Source organism: Theropithecus gelada, chromosome 13, assembly GCF_003255815.1.
Source record: "Theropithecus gelada isolate Dixy chromosome 13, Tgel_1.0, whole genome shotgun sequence".
NCBI classification, from domain to species: domain Eukaryota; kingdom Metazoa; phylum Chordata; class Mammalia; order Primates; family Cercopithecidae; genus Theropithecus; species Theropithecus gelada.
In genome coordinates, this window is record NC_037681.1 from 67,544,315 (window position 1) to 67,563,146 (window position 18,832).

The 18,832-nt window shown below is 52.4% G+C and overlaps 1 protein-coding gene across 4 annotated transcripts in view; it reads left to right on the forward strand.

Moving 5' to 3' along the window:
- Positions 1–18,832, forward strand: part of TTC7A (tetratricopeptide repeat domain 7A) — a 159,331-nt gene that overhangs the window by 131,160 nt on the left and 9,339 nt on the right. For all 4 annotated transcript variants that reach the window (XM_025405656.1, XM_025405658.1, XM_025405655.1 and 1 more), the window contains 3 exons: positions 1,662–1,759; positions 3,780–3,914; positions 12,795–12,997. In XM_025405656.1, coding sequence (XP_025261441.1) covers positions 1,662–1,759; positions 3,780–3,914; positions 12,795–12,997 — 436 coding nt within the window. The remainder of the gene's footprint in view (positions 1–1,661; positions 1,760–3,779; positions 3,915–12,794; positions 12,998–18,832) is intronic.

An 18,832-nucleotide genomic window follows, 5' to 3' on the forward strand; every position in this document is an offset into this window, starting at 1 on the left:
CCCTTCTCCCCATCTGGGCTGTAAGGTTCCTCAAGGTAGGGTATGCTGTATGTTGGCCTAGAACCAAGCGTAGTCCTGGAGATGGACTCTTTCTGGAGCCCTAGGAAAGGCCCCTTCACGGGATGGGAGAAAGAGTAGGATGGGAAGCTGCACCCAGCCCTGCTTCACGCCAGCCCTGCACCAGATCTGCCCACATTGTCTCATTTACTCCCTATGACCACCTTGTGTGATGGACATTCTCATGATCATTTTCAAGATGAGAAACCTAAGACTTAGAAAGGTCAAGTAGCATTGCCAAGGGTCACAAAGCTGAGAAGGGTGGCCCATGATTCCAACCTAGTGTTTCTGGCTTTTTTTGTTTTGTATTGTTTTTATTTTTCTGAGACAGGGTCTCGCCCTGTTGTCCAGGCTGGAGTGCAGTGGCATGATCACAGCTCACTGCAGCCTCTATCACCTGGGCTTAAGCAATCCTCCTGCCTCAGCCTCCCAAATAGCTGGAACTATAGGCACTCACCACCATGTCTGGTTAATTTAAACATTTTTTGTAGGGATGGGGTCACACTGTGTTTTTCAAGCTGTTGTTGAACTGTTGCCCTCAGGTGATCCTCCTGCCTCAGCCTCCCAAAGTCCTGGGATTACGGGCATGAGCCACCATGCCTGGCCTGTCTCTGGCTTTTTTGCACCACACTTTGTGCCTCCTGGGAATGGGAAGAGGTGGGAGAGGAAGGGAATCAGCCCAGAGCCATTGTGGTTTTATAGATGGTTTCCTCTGATGCCCACTAAAATTCCCAGGCCCAAGCTGAAGCCAATGTGAGCCTGAGTTAGGATGGCAAGGACACCCCTGGTATTCTTTGTGGGATCATCATCTTGGTGCTTCTCTGAAGGAAAGAAACCTTCTTGCCCTGCCTCCTCCTCTCCTGTGCCTTCTGCTTCTCTTCTCTAAGTTTCCCCAGTTGACAGGGTCAAAGGTTGTGGGCTTCCTCGGCAGTGGGAATGTGCTGGCTGGGACTGCTTGTGCCCCGGGATGGCCACGGCAGGCTTAAGCTGGAGGCTATTTCCTGGTTCCCCGCAGCCCCCACTCTGTGAAAAGAGGAACCCCTCCCCCCGCCAGCAATATAGCAGCAGGGATCTGGGAAATTGGGGACAGGGGTTGGGGGACAAGTTGGGATCTCCATGACTGTTTAATCTGCCACCCCAGGGGCCTCTGCTGGCTCCTCTGGGGACACCCTGGCAGCCCAAGGAATGGAAGCCTGAGGCAGGGGGTGGCATCTGGGCCCTTTTTCCACAGGAGTTTGGGGGTTGCAGCACTTCTGGTGCCCTGTCAAGACCAGGCTTTCCTTGGCAGTCAGTCCACAGTCCCCACTCTCTGCCTGGCACTCTGCTGGATGTTGCTTCCCCTGGCCTGGGGAGCTTCTGACCTTACCCACTTCAGAGAAGACAGTAGGGAGGGTGGGAGAGTTTCCAGGCCTCAGCCTGTGTGGCATGCTACCTATGTTGATCCCTTCTGCCTCTCTGGTGATATTGGTGACTTCAGCTCTGTCTTTGGGACTGAACCCACAGCCCCAGAGCCTGCCTAGAGTGAGGCTGTCCCATTCTCCCTGTCAGTCCCTGTGACGCTAGCCCTCTACCTTACCGGACCCTGGCCCTCTTTTGCCTTCTAGAGGCCTGGAAAAGGATGGTAGCCTCGGTGAGGGCCTCACCATGAAGAAGCAGAGTGGCATGCACCTGACTTTGCCTGATGCCCATGATGCAGACTCTGGTAAGAATGAACTCCTTGGGCAGCTGTGTGCATGGACCCATAGCTCACGCTCCCAGCTTGAGAGCACCAACATGGAGAGGGGCACCTCCTGGCCAGGCCAAGCCCACCACTGGCTCCTTGCCAGCTGCTGCCCAGGTGCTAAGGAGCTACCCTTGGGCAACTTCTAGGGCTGATCTTGGCTCTGGGTAGGGGCTGGCTGCTGGTCCCACAGCAGGCGGTGGGCAGGGGAGGAACCCTGCCTCCTGCATGGGGGTGAAAAAAGAGGAGCCTGGCTGGAAAGGTGGCTGTGGAGCACAGAAACCATTTCCCCTTAGGCTCAAGCCAGAGGCCACAGTCCACCTAATGTCCTCGGCAGATCAAGTCAAATATAAAGGAATGAACTGAGCTCTTTACAATTCTAAGCTGAAAGCAGACTCTTTGCTGGAAAAACTCCTGAAACCCATGGCTTGTGAAATTCGAATGAGTTCAGGAACTGCAGACTTACATTTTTCAACTGAGGACCTGCTTAAAGCAGAACACCTTCATTAAAAACACAAGAATGAGTCATGGGAAAGAAAGTGTGAGCGGAGTTGTATCTAGTGGAATTGCTCGTTTTTTTTTCACTTCTGTGGACATGAGCCAAGGTGCACCTTTGTTGTCAAGTGACAGAGTTGATTTCAGAAGCCAAACCTAGCACCCGACTTTAGAGGCACATCTCAGAGGTGTATGGCTGTATGCAGAGCTTCTGTCTCCCAGGAGGGAATGGTTACGGTAGGGGGGAATGGTAGCTCCCTTGCAATTAAAGAGGGAAGAATCGGCCGGGCACGGTGGCTCAAGCCTGTAATCCCAGCACTTTGGGAGGCCGAGACGGGCGGATCACAAGGTCAGGAGATCGAGACCAGCCTGGCTAATACGGTGAAACCCCGTCTCTACTTAAAAAATACAAAAAACTAGCCGGGTGAGGTGGCGGGCGCCTGTAGTCCCAGCTACTCGGGAGGCTGAGGCAGGAGAATGGCGTAGACCCGGGAGGCGGAGCTTGCAGTGAGCTGAGATCCGGCCACTGCACTCCAGCCTGGGCGACAGAGCGAGACTCTGTCTCAAAAAAAAAAAAAAAAAAAAAAGAGGGAAGAATCATGAACAAAGTTATTAGGACTCCACGTACACTTGTCTCATGAACTGAAGTCATCCGTGGTTTGCCCTGAGGTCTCCTGAGTTTATTGGAGCCTTTATTGCCTCTGTGACAGAGAGAGAGAGAAAGTGCTCACATTTCACCTGCATGGGAATTATAAATGTCAACAGCTTATGTATCCTGAACCGGAGCCCATGTCACTCAGAACTGCCACTGGGAGAGGTTTTCCAGAGGGCAGTATTCTGACTTGAGCTGCTATCCAAGGGTCCTTCTCAGCACAGCCTTGAATGGGGACCTTTCTACAAACAAATGAGAATATGCACTTGTGAAAACAGAGTGAAAATAGCCAACGGAAGAAAAGAAAAATCACTCCGAATTTCACCACCTAGACCTTAATAAATGACCTTTCAGACTTTTTTCCATGCCCATATTTCTTTTTTATACAAATGTGGTCCTGTTCTTTTGTAACTTGCTTGTTTTCACCTAACTATGTAGTGCAAACATCTTTCTACATTGATATCTGTGTTTGTACTTTGTTATTTTAATGACCGCAGAGTCTGGGATGATTATACCCCCACTTATTTTTAATCAGTCCCTATTGTTGGACACTGAGGTCATTTCTGTTGTGTTCACGTAAAGAGCATCTTTGTCGACATTATTGTTTTCCTAGGAATAGATTCCTAGTGAGATCTCTGCCTTATTGTCCTCCAAAGAGCTCCCCTCCCCAGCTGTGGGTGAGAGGACATAGTGGACCCTCCCTAGTAGGTCTGTGAGCTGCTTTCTGGCTGCCCAGCCACACCACCCTGTTTCGGGGTACCCTGTCTCCCCATGGTGCTGGGCAATGACTGCTCCTGGAGCCTGCAACATGTGGACCTCTGACCACTGCTCAGCTCGTGCCCTCTTGCTCTGCAGGCTCCCGGCGGGCTTCATCCATCGCAGCCTCCCGGCTGGAGGAGGCCATGTCAGAGCTGACTATGCCCTCTTCGGTCCTGAAGCAGGGCCCCATGCAGCTATGGACCACGCTGGAACAGATCTGGCTGCAGGCTGGTGAGTGCCCTAGTCCCAGTGACACACACAGCCTGTCTGCAGGCTACCCATGCTCTCGGAACCCTGTCCTGGAGAAGGGAGTGTGGGGAGGTGGGGACTCCTTGCTAGGCCCACACGGGTTATGGAGTCCTCGCCTCTGGCAGTGCGTCTCCTTCTCTGCCCAGTGGAGATGGTGTCTACCTCCCTGCCTGGGAGAGCTTCCCTGGCAGCAAACCCAAACATGAGAGGATCGGAGGTCCTGAGAGGCCACATAGATGGACAGTTGTCTCGGTCTCAAAAACGGGCTTCAAACCCTAGAGAGCTCAGAGAGGGGAGGTGTGGAGGCCCCAAGAAAGAGAGGGCTGGGGTTAGAATTCATTGAAGGTGGAGGAAAGACTGGTAACTTTGAGGTTGCCATTCAGGTGACAGTCCCTGTTGGTAACTAAGTGGTACCATTGCCACCAGGAGTCAGTCTGAAGGCCAGCCAGTGTTGAGGAGGCAGGCTGCAGGAAGCCTGGCTCCAGAGTCCCACAGACCTGGGTTCTGAAGGCGGCCCACAATTGGCTAGCCCTGATCTGAAACGAGCCAATGTGTGACACAGTCAGGGTGGCCATTACAAGCGCTCAGCAAAAGGTGTTTGGCTTGTGTCTTGTCCATGGCATGGCAGTCATGGTGGAGGAAGAGGCAGCATGGCCCCATGGACAGCGAGTGTCCTAACACCAGCTGATGAATGCCCGGGAGGGACTCGCTGCCAAGAGTTTTGAAAATTTACCCTGACAGTGGTGTGAGAGGTGGATCAGAGTGGAAAGAGAGAGAACCAAGGCCAAAGATGACAAGTACCTGAATGAAATAAAATGGCAGCAGAAGAGAGAGGAGGAGGATAGGCTAAATGGACCCCTAAAGTACCCCAGGCCAACACCCCCTTGGCCTAGAGCTGCCCAAGCGAAGTTCTGGGCCCAGGAGCACCTCTTGCATTTTCTCTGATTACCCTCCTCTCTGCTCCTTCCCCATCATGGGGGTGCGCTGTTGTCCCTAGGGGGAGTTGGAGAAGAAACCGAAATGATGATCTGTTACTGGGACATGGGGATTTGGTAAGTCAGAGTCAGAATGTGCTTGTTAGCTGAGAATCTAAGGTTTCCCACTGCATGTTCCTCACATACGGACACATTAGTATGCAGCACACCCCCACTCTCCCCACTGTAGGTTCTGAATCTGCAAAAAACACTGGACAGGATTCACAGGAAGGCTAGACATGGGAGCAGTTTAACAATGCAGAAACTGCCCAGTTAGCAGCTCAGGGTGCCCTCGGAGGCTGCACTTGCTCCACAGTCAGCTTGTTGGGTCTTAAGTAGGAAGAGGGATGTTGAAAAATCCAGAGGAATAGTAAACAAGGCCTTGCCTTAAGCAAAGATTCCCGTCTTCTTCTAAGACTTCTAATGACTTTTAAGACTTCTATGACATCTTCTAAGACTTCTAAGACTAAAATAATGACTTCCAACTTCCAAGGGGCTGCATGGAGCCCCAGCCCCCCCAGATTCGCACCCATGCTGGGGGCTTCACCAGCTTTAAGGAATGCAGCATAACACAGTGATCAGATTCTGCAGTTGTGGGTTTCCTGTGCCGGAGCTCCCAGGCCTTTTGTTTGAATTACTTGCCTTGGTTTTTTTTTTTTTTTTTTTTTTTTTTTTTGCTGGGGGGCGGTTGGTGTTTTTTTGTTTGGTTGGTTGGTTGGCTGACTGGCTGGTTGGTTGGTTGGTTGGTTGGTTGGTTGGTTGGTTGGTTGATTGGTTGGCTGGTTGGTTTTTTGAGTCAGAGTCTCACTCTGTGGCCCAGGCTGGAGTGCAGTGGTGCAATCTCAGCTCACTGCAACCTCTACCTCCCAGGTTCAAGTGATTCTCCCACCTCAGCCTCCTGAGTGCTGGGACTACAGGTGTGCGCCACCGTGCCTGGCTAATTTTTTGTGTATTTTTAGTAGAGACGGGGTTTCACCATGTTGGCCACGCTGGTTTGGAACTCCTCACCTCAAGTGATCCACCCACCTTGGCCTCCCAAAGTGCTGGGATTACAGGCATGAGCCACCGCGCCTGGCCTGATTTGTCTTGTTTGTTTACTACCATCATCACAAGCTTGCTTGCAGTTTTCAGACTGGGTATTGCTGTATACTAGGGATACTAGCATGTTCTGGTAACTCCAAGTAAGGTTAAAGGCCCTCCTGAAGCCCGTAATTAGACTTGGGAATGTCAGTAGAAACACACGCTCTTCAGTCATTCGCATATGAGCCTTTCTTCTCTGGTCGTTATCTTAGGTAGTCATTCCACAGGAGAGAACTCCGAGAACAGCATCTGAATGCTTTGAAAGTGGCGCCGCGTCAGGGTCAGGCAGTGTAGTATTAGGAGACCAGTGTGGGTGCATGTAAGAACAGATCCAAAATAGCAGTGTCTTGCACAAGGTGGATGCTGATTTCTTTCTCATGTAACAGTTTAGAGATGACAGCCTTGACTGGGACAGCAACTTTTCTGTCCCTAGGGTATCACTGTCGTCCGTGTGGTCCAGGATGGCTCTCTGCCACATTCACATTCCAAGGCAAACGATTAACAAGGAAGAAAGGCACCCCCTTCCCTATAAGGACATGTCCTGGAATTGGCACACATCACCTCCCCTCATGATCCATTGGCCAGAACTTAGTTATTTGACTGCCTCTAACTGCAGAGGGCTCTGGCAGATGTCATTATTCCGGGTGTCCCATTAAAAGTCAGGGCATCAGGCTGGGCACAGTGGCTCATGCCTGTAATCCAAGCACTTTGGGAGGCCGAGGCAGGCAGATGGCTTGAGCCCAGAAGTTCAAGACCAACGCAGGCAACATGGTAAAACCCCATCTCTACTGAAAATACAAAAAAAATTATCTGGGCATGGTGGTGCATGCCTGTAGTCCCAGCTACTCTGGAGGCTGAGATGGGAGGATCACTTGAGCCTGGGAAGTTGAGGCTGCAGTGAACTGAGACTGTGCCACTGCATGCCAGCCTGGGCAATGGGAGTGAGACCCTGTCTCAAAAAAAAGCCAGGGGGGGGGGATCTATCCTGCTAGAAGAAGGGGAGAGTAGACTGGTGACTGGTGCATAGCCGCCACAGCCAAGAAATGAACATGAGAAGGTGTCCTGGCTCTTTCATTCTGAGCATGAGAGAATTCCAGGGTAATTTGCACCCCCTGAGCCCTCTCCCCTCCCCTGGCTGCCATCATCACTAGCAAGCATCTACCAAGCACCTGTTGAATGGAGGGCTGCCAGGACCAGATCACCAGGGCAATGATCTCCCTAAACCGCCTCCCCAACCTGACCCAGGCTAAGAATATGATCAGCATCCCCACCCCCTCCCACCCTGCCTAATGACTCCACCAGCTGCAGCAAATTTGCAGGAAGGGAAAAAGATGTCTTGATCATTTTGGAAGGAGCTAATCCCCCTGGTTTGGTTCAAGATAAATTGCATCCCAATCTGTTTGGCAGTAAGTTCCATCATGAATTCACTCTTTAGTTGAATTCAAAGGGACTGTCGTAGCCTTCCTCTCTCATCTCTTGCCCTCCTCCCCTCCCTTCTTCAAGCCTCCTTCCAGTTCCAGTCCAGTATGAGAAGCTGATGAATGGTACCCACTTGAGAGACGGGCTGCAGGGCAGTGCCTCTTGGGCAGCGGGTCTTTGTGAAAGTGAGAGAGGCACAGAGTCCCATAGACGCTCCAAGATCTGAGTGTTGGGAGAGGTGCTTTCCCTAAAAGCAAGAACCACCCCTTCATCCCCCATGACCCCCCATGATCTCAGGTCATGGCTCTGGGAGCTCACAGTGCACCAGAGTGGGAGACGCATGTAGGGAGCGTTCCCCTGTCCTGGAGGTCCAGGGGCTCATGGGCAGCTCTGGGCTTTCTCTAGGTTTAGGGGAAGCTGGCCTGAGTCTCAGCTCCCCGATGCCAGACTCCTGTGGTCTGGTGCTGGTGTCCTGGCCTGCAGTTGGAGGCCACCCCAGGTGTCTCCTGGGCAGAGTTGGGGGGCTGGGGTGGGGTGGCCAGTGCTGTGGCTGAAGCAAGTGTTTATGATGAAGCCATAGTCCAGGGAGAAGCTGGCGCTCGTCCTTGGTCCTGCATGCTCCTCTACTCTTTGTCATCCTTCCTGCCCCCTCCTGTCTTCATTCAGTGCCTTCTTCTCACGTCCTCCTCTTCCCTAGCTCCAGCTTTTTCTTCACTCCTCCCAGCTTCCCGAGTCAGCGAGGCCACTCAGAACAGGCCCATGCAGCCCCTGACTGCCTTGTGCCCTCTGGGTCCCAGGGATGGAGGATCTCAGACCAACCTGAGAACTCCCTGCAGACCTTTGGATTCTCTGTGTTGGCCTGGGCGTTCTCCATTCTAGCCCCCTTGGTCTTCACTCTCCTTCCTCCCTTGCCCTCTCCCCACCTTCCTTTTCCTGGACATTCATATGCTCTGAGCGACTGATGCTTATTTCCTTTGGGTCACCAAAATGGCCCCCACTGAGGATCAAGGCTAGCCACGGTGAATTTCTTTGGGGGGCCTAATCTATTTTTCTACTGCCCTGTGGCTCACCTCTCTGAAGTCAGGGGGAGGGTCTCTGTAGGAAGCACACTCACCTGGGGAGGCCCTAAGAGGCCTTAGGAGTGGGCCCAGGCTCTCTGTACCCTGCTCATCAGCACAGGGCCAGCCTGCGGGCAAGGCCATCCCTCCAAAGAGGGTATGGAAATAGCCCATGGAAAGTGGGCCCATCCCCCTGCCTGGGGTGGGAGAGCCTCGGCTTTGCTAGGAAGACTGGAATCAGCTCTGGGTGCAGGGTTAGACCAGGATGCCTCAAAAAAAAATAATAATAATAAAAGGGCCTCTTGCAAAGCTCCAGGGAACAGATGTTTTCCATTTGTAGCCTGCCGAGAGAAAGCACAGAGGGGAGAGGGGTGGAGAGAGATGTAGGGAAGAGGAAGAAAACCGGAGACAGACAAGCAAGAGAAGAGGTCAGCGGGTAGGCAGGAGGATGATGAGAGCAGAGAGAAAATCAGAAAGGGGAAGAGAGAGTGAAGGAATGGAGGGGCCCCTTGACGCTAAGGGTGCAGCAAGGTCCTGTGTGCTGGGCTGATGACCTCGACAATGAAAATTCAAGGAAAATGTGGTGCCCTGGCCAGAGGATGCTGGAATGGGTGTGGGCACCACTGGGACCTGGCAGCCAGGGCCGGGCTGGGAAGGATCAGGGCCGTGGGTGGATGCGGTGCCCCAGGGCTCCTGCAGCCGTCTGACCATGGCTGGCAAAGCGTCAAGCAGGAGCCGAAGGCATCTGCTCAGGGATACTGAGACTAGCAAGGGGTGGTGCACTGTCACCCCAGACCTGTGGGCCTGTCTGCAGGTCAGAGGCCTACCCTGGAGGCTGGCCCTGCTGGGCACTGTCTGCCAGGCCTCCAGAAGCCCACGGGAGGCTTCCCTGGGCTCTGGTCTGTGTCTTCTGGTTTCCTGTCTAACTGGGGATGGAGCCCGTCAGTGGAACAGCCCTACGGTTCTTCAGGACGTGTTCTCTGGTGTGTGGCCAGCCCAGCAAGGCCCAGGCCTCTGGAATACCCAGGGCCCCGAGGCAAGACGGATTGGGATTGGGTGGGGTGCCCTTTAGTTAAAATCTCTTGATGTGAATGCACTATGAGGGGTCCCCAAGGGAGGGACCAGGGGCAGCCTCTGGAGACAGGGCAGCAAGTTGTAAACAGCTTAATGAGCTGTGCCAGGGCCAAGTGGTCCAGGGGAGTGGGGAGCTTGACCCCTGGGCCCTCAGCTAAACTGAGCTTCTGGCGATGGAGGAAGCAGCCACCCTGCAGAAGTGACACCCACACACTTCCTTCTGCTTCTCCTCTCTCGTGACCCTGGGGGATTCTGCCACAGTGGAGCCCAGCCCACCTTCCTTGTCCTCTTAGTCCAAAGGCCTCTGCAGCCTTCAGGCTCCAGCTCCGATGCCACCTCCCTCAGGAAGACTTCCCTGACCACACCAGCAGCACCGACCTGGCACCTCTTGAGTACCCATAACACTCAGATGTGGCACTTGTCATTCCACTGCCCTGGTCTCTCAAGTGGTTTAGTGGTTCAGCTGCTCCCACCCCTGCCCCCACTCTTTCTCCTCCTCATGGGGAGACCAGGCACGTAGTCAGTACTCAATAGTTGTATGTTAAGCACTCTGTTCAGACGCCCAAGCAGCAGCTCAACAGCAAAGCAGAGAGGGAGAGCTGAGGCTGAGATAACCAAATCTCTGACCCCTCCCCCCACCAGCCATCTGCCCCTGGGTTCAAAGCCCCCATTTCCTGTGCTCTCTGCCTTGGGAATCTCTATTTCAGGCTGTCCCCAGGGGCTAGGGCCCGCATTTCTCTCCCATATCCGGAAAGCCTGGCTTCTCTGTGTTTAATTCTCTGATCCTCCCAAGTTATCACCTCCACTAGAGAAAAAGAGTCTTCTCACTCAGAAAGCGTTGTATTTTAGGATATGGCAGGCTACTCGGGTTGCACAGTGAACCCTAGGCAGTGCTCGTGCTATGTACCCCAGTGCCTGTGTTGCAGTCAAGGCCTTAGTTAGGCCTCTCCTGCTGCCTATTGGGACAGGAAGAGAGAATGTCTGGGCCTGGTTTCTCCACCTCTTTCTGGGAGATTCCCTTGGGCATATCTGTTCTCTCTCCACCCCAGACATAATCTGAACTAGGGTAACCTCAGCTGTCAGCTTTTGCTAGGCAGAGTTCTTGGCAAAACCACAAGTCAGACTCTGCTGGCCCTTCTGCGTTCCCCGTCTGTATCTTGATCCTTCTGTGCCTTCAGCATAGGCTAGGCCCCAGGAGTGGGCTGCCAAGCCTGGGGGCTGCTTTGGACAAAGGCTGAGTGCCCAGTGAGGCTGAAGAGCCGCGTCTCCTAAAGTGCCTTAGTGTGGGGTGTGCCCGTGGGTCTCAAATGTGTGTGTGTGTGGGCTGGCCTGGATTGGAGAAAGTGCCCCATTCCCTACTCCTCTGGTTCCAGGACAGATCCTCTCCTGCCTGCTGGCCCAAAGGGGTGTGTGTCTGCTTTGGAGGGAGGCCACGGAACTGCTGGGGAGTCCAGCCCTGGCTTTGCCCTTTCTCAGTGAGGGAATGGGGCAGGGTCCTCACCTCCTAAGCCTGCTTTTTTTTTTTTTTTTTTTTTTTTTTTTTGAGATGGAGTCTGGCTTTGTCACCCAGGCTGGAGCACAGTGGCACTATCTCAGTTCACCACAACCTCCACCTCCCAGATTCAATCAACTCTCTGCCTCAGCCTCCCGGGTACTGGGATCACAGGCACCCGCCACCATGCCCAGCTAATTTTTTTTGTATTTTTAGTAGATACAGGGTTTCACCATCCTGGCCAGGCTGGTCTTGAACTCCTGACCTCGTGATCTACCCGCCTTGGCCTCCCAAAGTGGTGGGACTACAGGCGTGAGCCATGGCGCCCGGCCACCTGCATTTTTTAAGTGAGGATTATGCCTCCTTCCAAGACTTGCTGTCAGGATTAATGAGAAAATGTTTCCCAAACCCGGGCTTGGCCCATCAGCTCTCCATCAGCGCAGGGGAGGTTTCTGTAGCTGTTACCAACAATGCTTGGTTTGTGCCCTCCTTTGCCCCTGAGCCTCTTCTCCCTCATCCTCCCACCCTATCTTTGGCAGGGTCATTTGGTTCTCCCTGGCTCTGAGCACATACCCACCTTCAGTCAGCCCCTGCCTGGGAGACCAAGGGACCCAAAGAGAGCTCCCTGGTCTGCTTCCATCCCCTTTTCCCTGGACATGCAATGAACAAAGGAAGTGAAGGAACACTGAAAAAGAGGCTGCAGTCACCTGAGCAAGCTTTTAGCTCAGGGGACGCCATGTCCCCTCGCCAGGTTCTGAAGTCAAACGGCCCAATGCAAACCCTGGCTTCACCACTTACTCCCACTGTGGCCTTAGTCCAATGCCTTGACCCCTCTGTGCCCAGTTTTTGCCCCTCTAAAGTGGGGTAATAAAAGTACCTGTGCAGGGTGTGGTTTCTCATGCCTATTATCTCAGCACTTTGAGAGGCTGAAATGGGAGGATCTCTTGAGCCCAGGAGTTCAAGACCAGCCTGGGCAACATGGCAAAAGCCCATCTCTACAAAAAATACAAAAATTATCTGGGCATGTTGGCACATGTCTGTAGTCCCAGCTACTCAGGAGACTGAGGTGGGAGGATTGCTTGAGCCCAAGAGGTCAAGGCTGCAGTGAGGCCGAGCATAGTGGCTCATGCTTGTAATCCTAGCACTTTGGGAGGCTAAGGTGGGCAGATCACTTGAGCAGAGGAGTTTGAGACCAGCCTGAGCCCCTCTACCAAAAATACAAAAATTAGCCAGGCATGGTGGTGCATGCCTGTAATCCCAGCTACTCGGGAGGCTAAGACAGGAAAATCACTTGAACCCAGCGGGGCAGAGGTTACAGTGAGCTGAGATCGTGCCACTGCACTGCAGCCTGGACAACAGAGGGAAACTCTGTCTCTAAATAAATAAATTAACTTTTTTTTTAGAAAAGGCTGCAGTGAGCCATGGTCACATCAGTGCACTCCAGCCTGGTTGACAAAGGAGACCCTGTCTCAAAAAAAAAAAAAAAAAAAAAGCTTGTTCTACAGGATTTTTGTGAGCATTAACTGGGATGATCTTGGTGCCATTGACTGGCACTTAGCAAGGTGCTTGACACAGAGGAAGCTCTCAGAAACTGTTACCTAGTGTTCCCACTACATCCCATAGTCAGTGTGCCCCATGCTGTGACTCGGTGGGATAGTGTTCGTCACCTAAGACCGGTTCCCCAGCTCTGAGGATGCAGGGAGGGGGTCAGGATGCCTCTGACTCCCCACAACTCACACCTCCCACTGCCCTTCTGGTTTTGCAGCTGAGCTGTTCATGGAGCAGAAGCACCTCAAGGAAGCAGGTTTCTGCATCCAGGAGGCAGCAGGCCTCTTCCCCACTTCTCACTCAGTACTATATATGCGGGGCCGGCTGGCCGAGGTGAAGGGCAGCCTGGAGGAGGCCAAGCAGCTGTACAAGGAGGCGCTCACAGTGAACCCAGATGGCGTGCGCATCATGCACAGCCTGGTGAGTCAGACCCCGCCCCCCTCCATCCACACTCCTGCCACCTCCTCCCACAGCCTCAGGGCCCTTATCCCCCTTTGTCCCTCCTTGTCCCCATACTCCACTGCCTGCTTGTGCCTTGCTACTGCTGTTCCCTGGTGTCTGGGGGAGGGGACTTCCCTCCTGCTGTGTTGGAAGAGACAGTTCTTGGGATACCTAGCCTTCTCTGGTAGACACAGGCCATTTCCCTTCAATCAGGGTCTGTGTTGATGACAAAATCTAGAAGGTTTGGTTGATACTCTTTGTGACTTCCTTTTGCTGTAAGTTTCTACAAAGGGATCTAGCCCCAAAAGGCTGTCATTGTTACTCATCAGACCCTTGCCCCGAAGGCTAATCCAGAATCTAGGGCGGTTACCAAAATGCTTTTCTTTCTGGGAGTCCCCAGACCCTCCCTGCCTTCTCCATTTCCAAGGAGTTCCACATATCTTTGGTGGGATTCAGGGGGTTTTCTGGGGTGGGTTGTCATGTCAGACCTGACTCAAGCACACGTTGAGAATGGTCCATGGGGTGCTAAGAGGATCCAGTAGTCCCTGGTCCTCGTTCATAGGCTCAGGACTTGGGTGTCCAGGGCACAGTGGCCTCCCTGTGGGAAGCAAAGAGGCTGGGGAGCAGGATGCTGATACTCTTGTCCTCTACCTGGTGATCATGAGTAAGTCAGCCACCTTCTCTGACCCTTAGTTTTAATCGTCTGTTTGGTGGGTATCCTCTGGTCCAGGCAACATTTATTGAGCACCAGCTCTGACAGGTGATATTCCAGACCCTATAGATTATCATTTTTTCCCTGCTTTCCTTTGCTGCTTCCAGAGAACAGGTGTCCAGATAAATGTAGTGATCTGGAAGCTTGCAAGCCTGCATCTGTACAAGTGATTTTTGAAGGATAATCTAGGAGCCCACAGTTAGCAACAATCTTTCCCTCTTAGGGTCTGGGTTCCACCTTAGATATCTCCATGTGAGAGCACGTTGAGGGGAACAGCCATTAGGGTATCCCTGACGTCTGGCACAGAGAGAGCACAGAGGCATCAGGAGCATGGCTCCAGATGGCTGAAGGGTTGGCATTGCCAAAAGGGGGCTGATTTGTCTGTGAGTAGAAGCTACAGGCAGGGAGTTAGATTTCAGCCATGTCAGGGAAAACATTATAACTCTTAGCATAGTCTAGGCACATACTCAGTAATCATCTGGTGAGAGTGTTGCCAAGAGAATGCAGCGTCACATGGGGAGGAGCCAGACCAGGCCATCTTCATAAGGTCCTTTCCAACCTGACAGTCCTTGAAAAGGAAATAGAACAGGAATTCCCAGCTCAGCTATTATTCCCGCTGCCTGATTTCTGTAGATTTCTAACTTAGGTCTGTGTGAATGTTCAGCCTCGGATGAAGAAAGCTCGTGCAGTCACCATACACCCTTGTCTGTGTTCCCTCCCACATGGCTGCATTGCCTTCCAGTCAACTCAACAAATGTTTGCTTTCTTCAGGAGGCTTCCTCCTTCCTCCCTCAATTTAGACATCAGCTTCTCTGATAAATGCCTCGCCAGAGGTCACATCCAGAAACTTGATTAGGGCAGTGGGAGGGAGGGTGTGGGCTATAACATTAGGCCTGCAGCCAGGCAGAGATGTCTGCCTTCCACTGTGTTCACGGATATGAGCCTGCAGGCTCAGCCCTGAAAACCCAACAAAATCCAGTAACAAGTACAATTTTGAAGTAACAGTGTACCATTTTTCATTTATGCTTATTATTGTTTGTAGCTATTTTCCTGAAATTGAAGCAGTTTCCAAGGGTAGGTTTCCATGGTAACTGAATAGCCATCCAGAGTGGCTCCCTGCAGATGTTTCTGAAGTGGTCCCTTTTTCCTTCCTGGGGTGCCTTGCTGATTTGATGAAATTGGAGCAAGTTGGAGCCAGGCCTGCCCTCTTTTAAAGTTACAAGCAACCAGAGGGGCATTCGGCTTCTGCGTGGGCAGCCCATCCCGTCTACAGGCTCTGTTCCTGCCAGCATCCCACACATACGCATAAAGAATAGCAAATGTTCAGCCTGGGGAAGATTTGCTAAGCACTCATTTTCTAAAGACATTTGAACGCTTTAGTGAGTCGATCTCAAGTGTTCCCAGATCTAAGTGTCTTCCCTGTGCTGGCCTGAGACTCAGGACATCTGGGGTCTAATCCTGGCTCTGGCCCTGATCCACCTGGGGGACTTAGGAAAAGACACGCTTAACTTGCATGCTCCTGGTGTCCCCTTTTGTAGATAACGATCCTCATTGTTCCTGGGCCATAGTGTTGTTCTAATCATAATGAGGTGACGCATGTGAAAGTGTAAACGTCTGCAGTGCAATCCCAGAGACAGCAAAGCATAGCGTGGAAGATCCCACTCCCCTTCAGTCCCTCACCAGTGTCAGATATTGCTAAGCAATCACAGCACCTTTTTCCCACCGAGCAAAGATGTGATCTTGGAATCTTTTTCAATGTGATACAACATGATAGGAACGACTAGCTGTCATTCTAAGTCAGTTTCACATTTTTGTAAGGGATTCATTGTAAAAATAGTAGAGGAAAGAGACACATCAGTCATCTGAGCCTTTGTGAACTCTGGAGGTTGGTACAGCCTTGGAGAATTACCAAGAGAGGAATGTGGAAGGGAGGTGGTATCCCTGCTGTGGAATCAGGGCAGGCTTCCAGGGAGGACACTCTGGCCTTACCATGCCACTGTGACTTTATGAGGACGTTGGCCTCTGATCAGTACAAGGAGGAGACCCTCCCCTCCCCTAAGGGCACAGCCACCCACAGGCCTGGGCTAGAGGAGCTTAGGGCCCCCAGCGAGCCCTCTGAGGTCGTGAGTGGGTCCTGCTCCCTGAGGTCTGGAAAGTGGTCGGTGAAGATATTCTTACTGTGCTGTGTGGGTGCTGGGTTTGGCCCTCTAGTCCTTAGAATGGGGTTGGCAAGTGCCAAGAGGCTAAAGAAAGCCCAGTGGGAGTTGAAGACTTTGCTCTTAGGGGCCAGGGGCCCCATGTCTCTAAGAATATAGGCTTTGGCCAAGAGCGGATTCTCTACTCTCCCTGTCTCCCTGTCCCTGCCCTAGATGCAATAAGAGATGTTTCTGTGGTTCTAGCCCTGCTCTGGGTTCAGCTCAGGGTTTTTTACCCAGACCAGGCAGGAAGGAGATGCCACCTTGGCAGTTCTCTGCTGGGCAAGAGAACCAGCACAGTTTGTCCCGAGTTTGTCCATCAGGCTCTGGTCCTGCTGGCTGCTGTCTGCACCGGGCTCAAGGATGGCCAGGGGCCTCCGGGAAACTGGCAAGTATAGAAAGAAAAGAAGTGTGCTCTCTGCAGTGGAAATCAAATCACAGGAGCAGGTCCTGACAGTCTGCCAGCGTGGTCTCAGACTTCTCTCCAGGTAGCTGGAAATCCCACTCGGCTGGGGTATTCAGAACCGAATTCACTGGCAGAAAATTCTAGCCAAGAAGGGGAAGGCTGAACTTTGCCTGCCTGCCTGAAACGTGAGAAGGAAGGCAGAGGCCTCCCAGGATGCATAGGAGTCGCCGGTTGATACTGCTCTTCAGAGAGCTTCAAGGCTTGGCCAGGAAGGGACCCCCGGCAGCCTGCACGTCTCTTGGAGCTTATCTCTGCCCTGCTACCTCCCCGGATCCCCTCTGCACCAGGCACTTCCAAGGGCAGAATAGGTACCTGAGGAAACCAGGGAGCTCCAACAGTGACTGGTAGACTGGTTGGGTCATTAAGAACCCTCCCAGGAGGGGGTTCCTTTGAGGTCACCTGACTTTCGTGATGGGAGGGTCATTGGTTGGTCATGAAGCTGAGATTAGAGCACCTCATGGAATGAGTGGCTTGACTTGGTTTCCCAGTGTAGGGAAGGAAAAAACCATTTTCTCTCTACCTTTCTGAGTTCTTAGCTCGGACCCTGGTAACAGAAGACAGATTAACAAGGAAAAACAAACAGAACTTTATTAACATGTATAAAATGTTCTCATGGGAGATCCTCAGGAAAAATGAGAAAAGCTTAAAGAGGTAGCTTAGAGGTCTGGCACGGTGGCTCACACCTGTAATCCCAGCACTTTGGGAGGCCAAGGCGGGTGGATCACAAGGTCAGGAGATCTAGACCATCCTGTGAAACCCTATCTCTACTAAAAATACAAACAATTAGCCAGGTGTGGTAGCAGGCACCTGTAGTCCCAGCTACTTAGGAGGCTAAGGCAGGAGAATGACGTGAACCCGGGAGGCGGAGCTTGCAGTGAGCTGAGATCACGCCACTGCACTCCAGCCTGGGCGACAGAGCGAGAGTTCGTCTCAAAACAAACAAACAAACAAACAAAAGAGGTAGCTTAGAACTCTGGCTTACATAGCATTTTCAACCAAGAGCATACAATTTAAAAGAAGCAAGAGACAAAGAAAAAGGACTTGGAGTCTCTGGGGATGGAAAATTGTGGGAAGACAAATCAATGGGAAACTAATGGTAGATAAAGGCTAGTTAGCAGAGCTTGTTATATAGATTCCTTTGTGCCATCTCCAGGCTGATAAGGTTTTAACACTGTCTTCTGTGATCAGCCTTTGTCCTTCCTGGTTGAGGGGGAGGAGGGATACCCTTATAAATGTATATATCCGGCTTTCAGGCAAATAGGGGGAGGGCAGAGAGCTTTTCTTGTCTCTGCTTCTTCTCAGTTGCCTTCAGCTCAAAACAATCCTTATGCCCAAGTGACATTGGGGTGGCATGTTCTGCTACCCTTCAGCAGCCCCTGAAGAAGGTCCTAGCCCTAGCCACAGAGCCACCAACTCTCCCTGCCCTCAGCTTGGCTAAAGAGAGTGTGGACACTTTGGTGCAGCTTGTCTGCACTGCAAGAGACAACTTGACACCCGCAGGCATGAGTGGGCAGGCGAGGTGTCTGGGTGGCACTCTGCCCTCTTCTCCCAGGGGCAGACTCTGGAGAGGAGGAGTTTCCTGGTCCCTCCCGTACCCCAGCCCCTCCCCTCCTCATGCTTTCTTCTTGGTGAGGGAGTTCCAGGCTCTCCAGAACCTCTCCCTGTCAGGCACCCCTGCAGGAGTGGGGAGATGGCTCTGCATGAGCTTTGGCTCTAGTAATGTAATTCCTGGGATGCAGTTTCTGAAGCATTCCTGGCATGTGACCCAGCTTCTTCACTCTCCAAATGCCCCTGGAGAGACAGGAAGACAGCGTTGTTATCTGCAGTCCTCTTGATGACAGAGTGACGATGAATGATTTTCCTTAATTGGTTCCCTCTTGCTGCCAGTGTATAGCAGGCCACCTCATTCTTTAAGTGGGTTTGCGGGATCAAGAGCGTGGGGATGGCCTCAGAGCCTCTCATCTCTCACCCCAGGCTGTGGCATGAGGGGGCACATCTTAAGTCCCCAGAAGCTCCCTACCACTACCCCTGGTACCTCCCAAGGCGGGGACCTGAGTCACTGAGGTCCAGAGCTCTGCCTATCCAAGCCCTGAGGCTCTGGGCTGGGCCTTTTTAGGTGCTCTGGGACTCCATCAAGAAGGCTCTGGTCTCTAAGGCCAAAAGGATGAACTGTGGCCGCACAGAGCTTCATCCGTCACTCCCTCCCCCTGCTGGGTGGCCCCTCCCCCATCATGGAGGGTTGGACCAGACACGAGAGGTGACAAACCTAAGACAACCCGCCCTGCGTTATGGGGGCGCTTAAGGGTTACTTTCCTCACCAGGTGTCTCAGTCCATTTTGTGTTGCTATAACAGAATACCTGAGACTGGGTAATTTATTATTATTTTATTTTGTTTCTATTTTTTGTAGAGACAAGGACTCACTATGTTGCCCAAGTTAGTC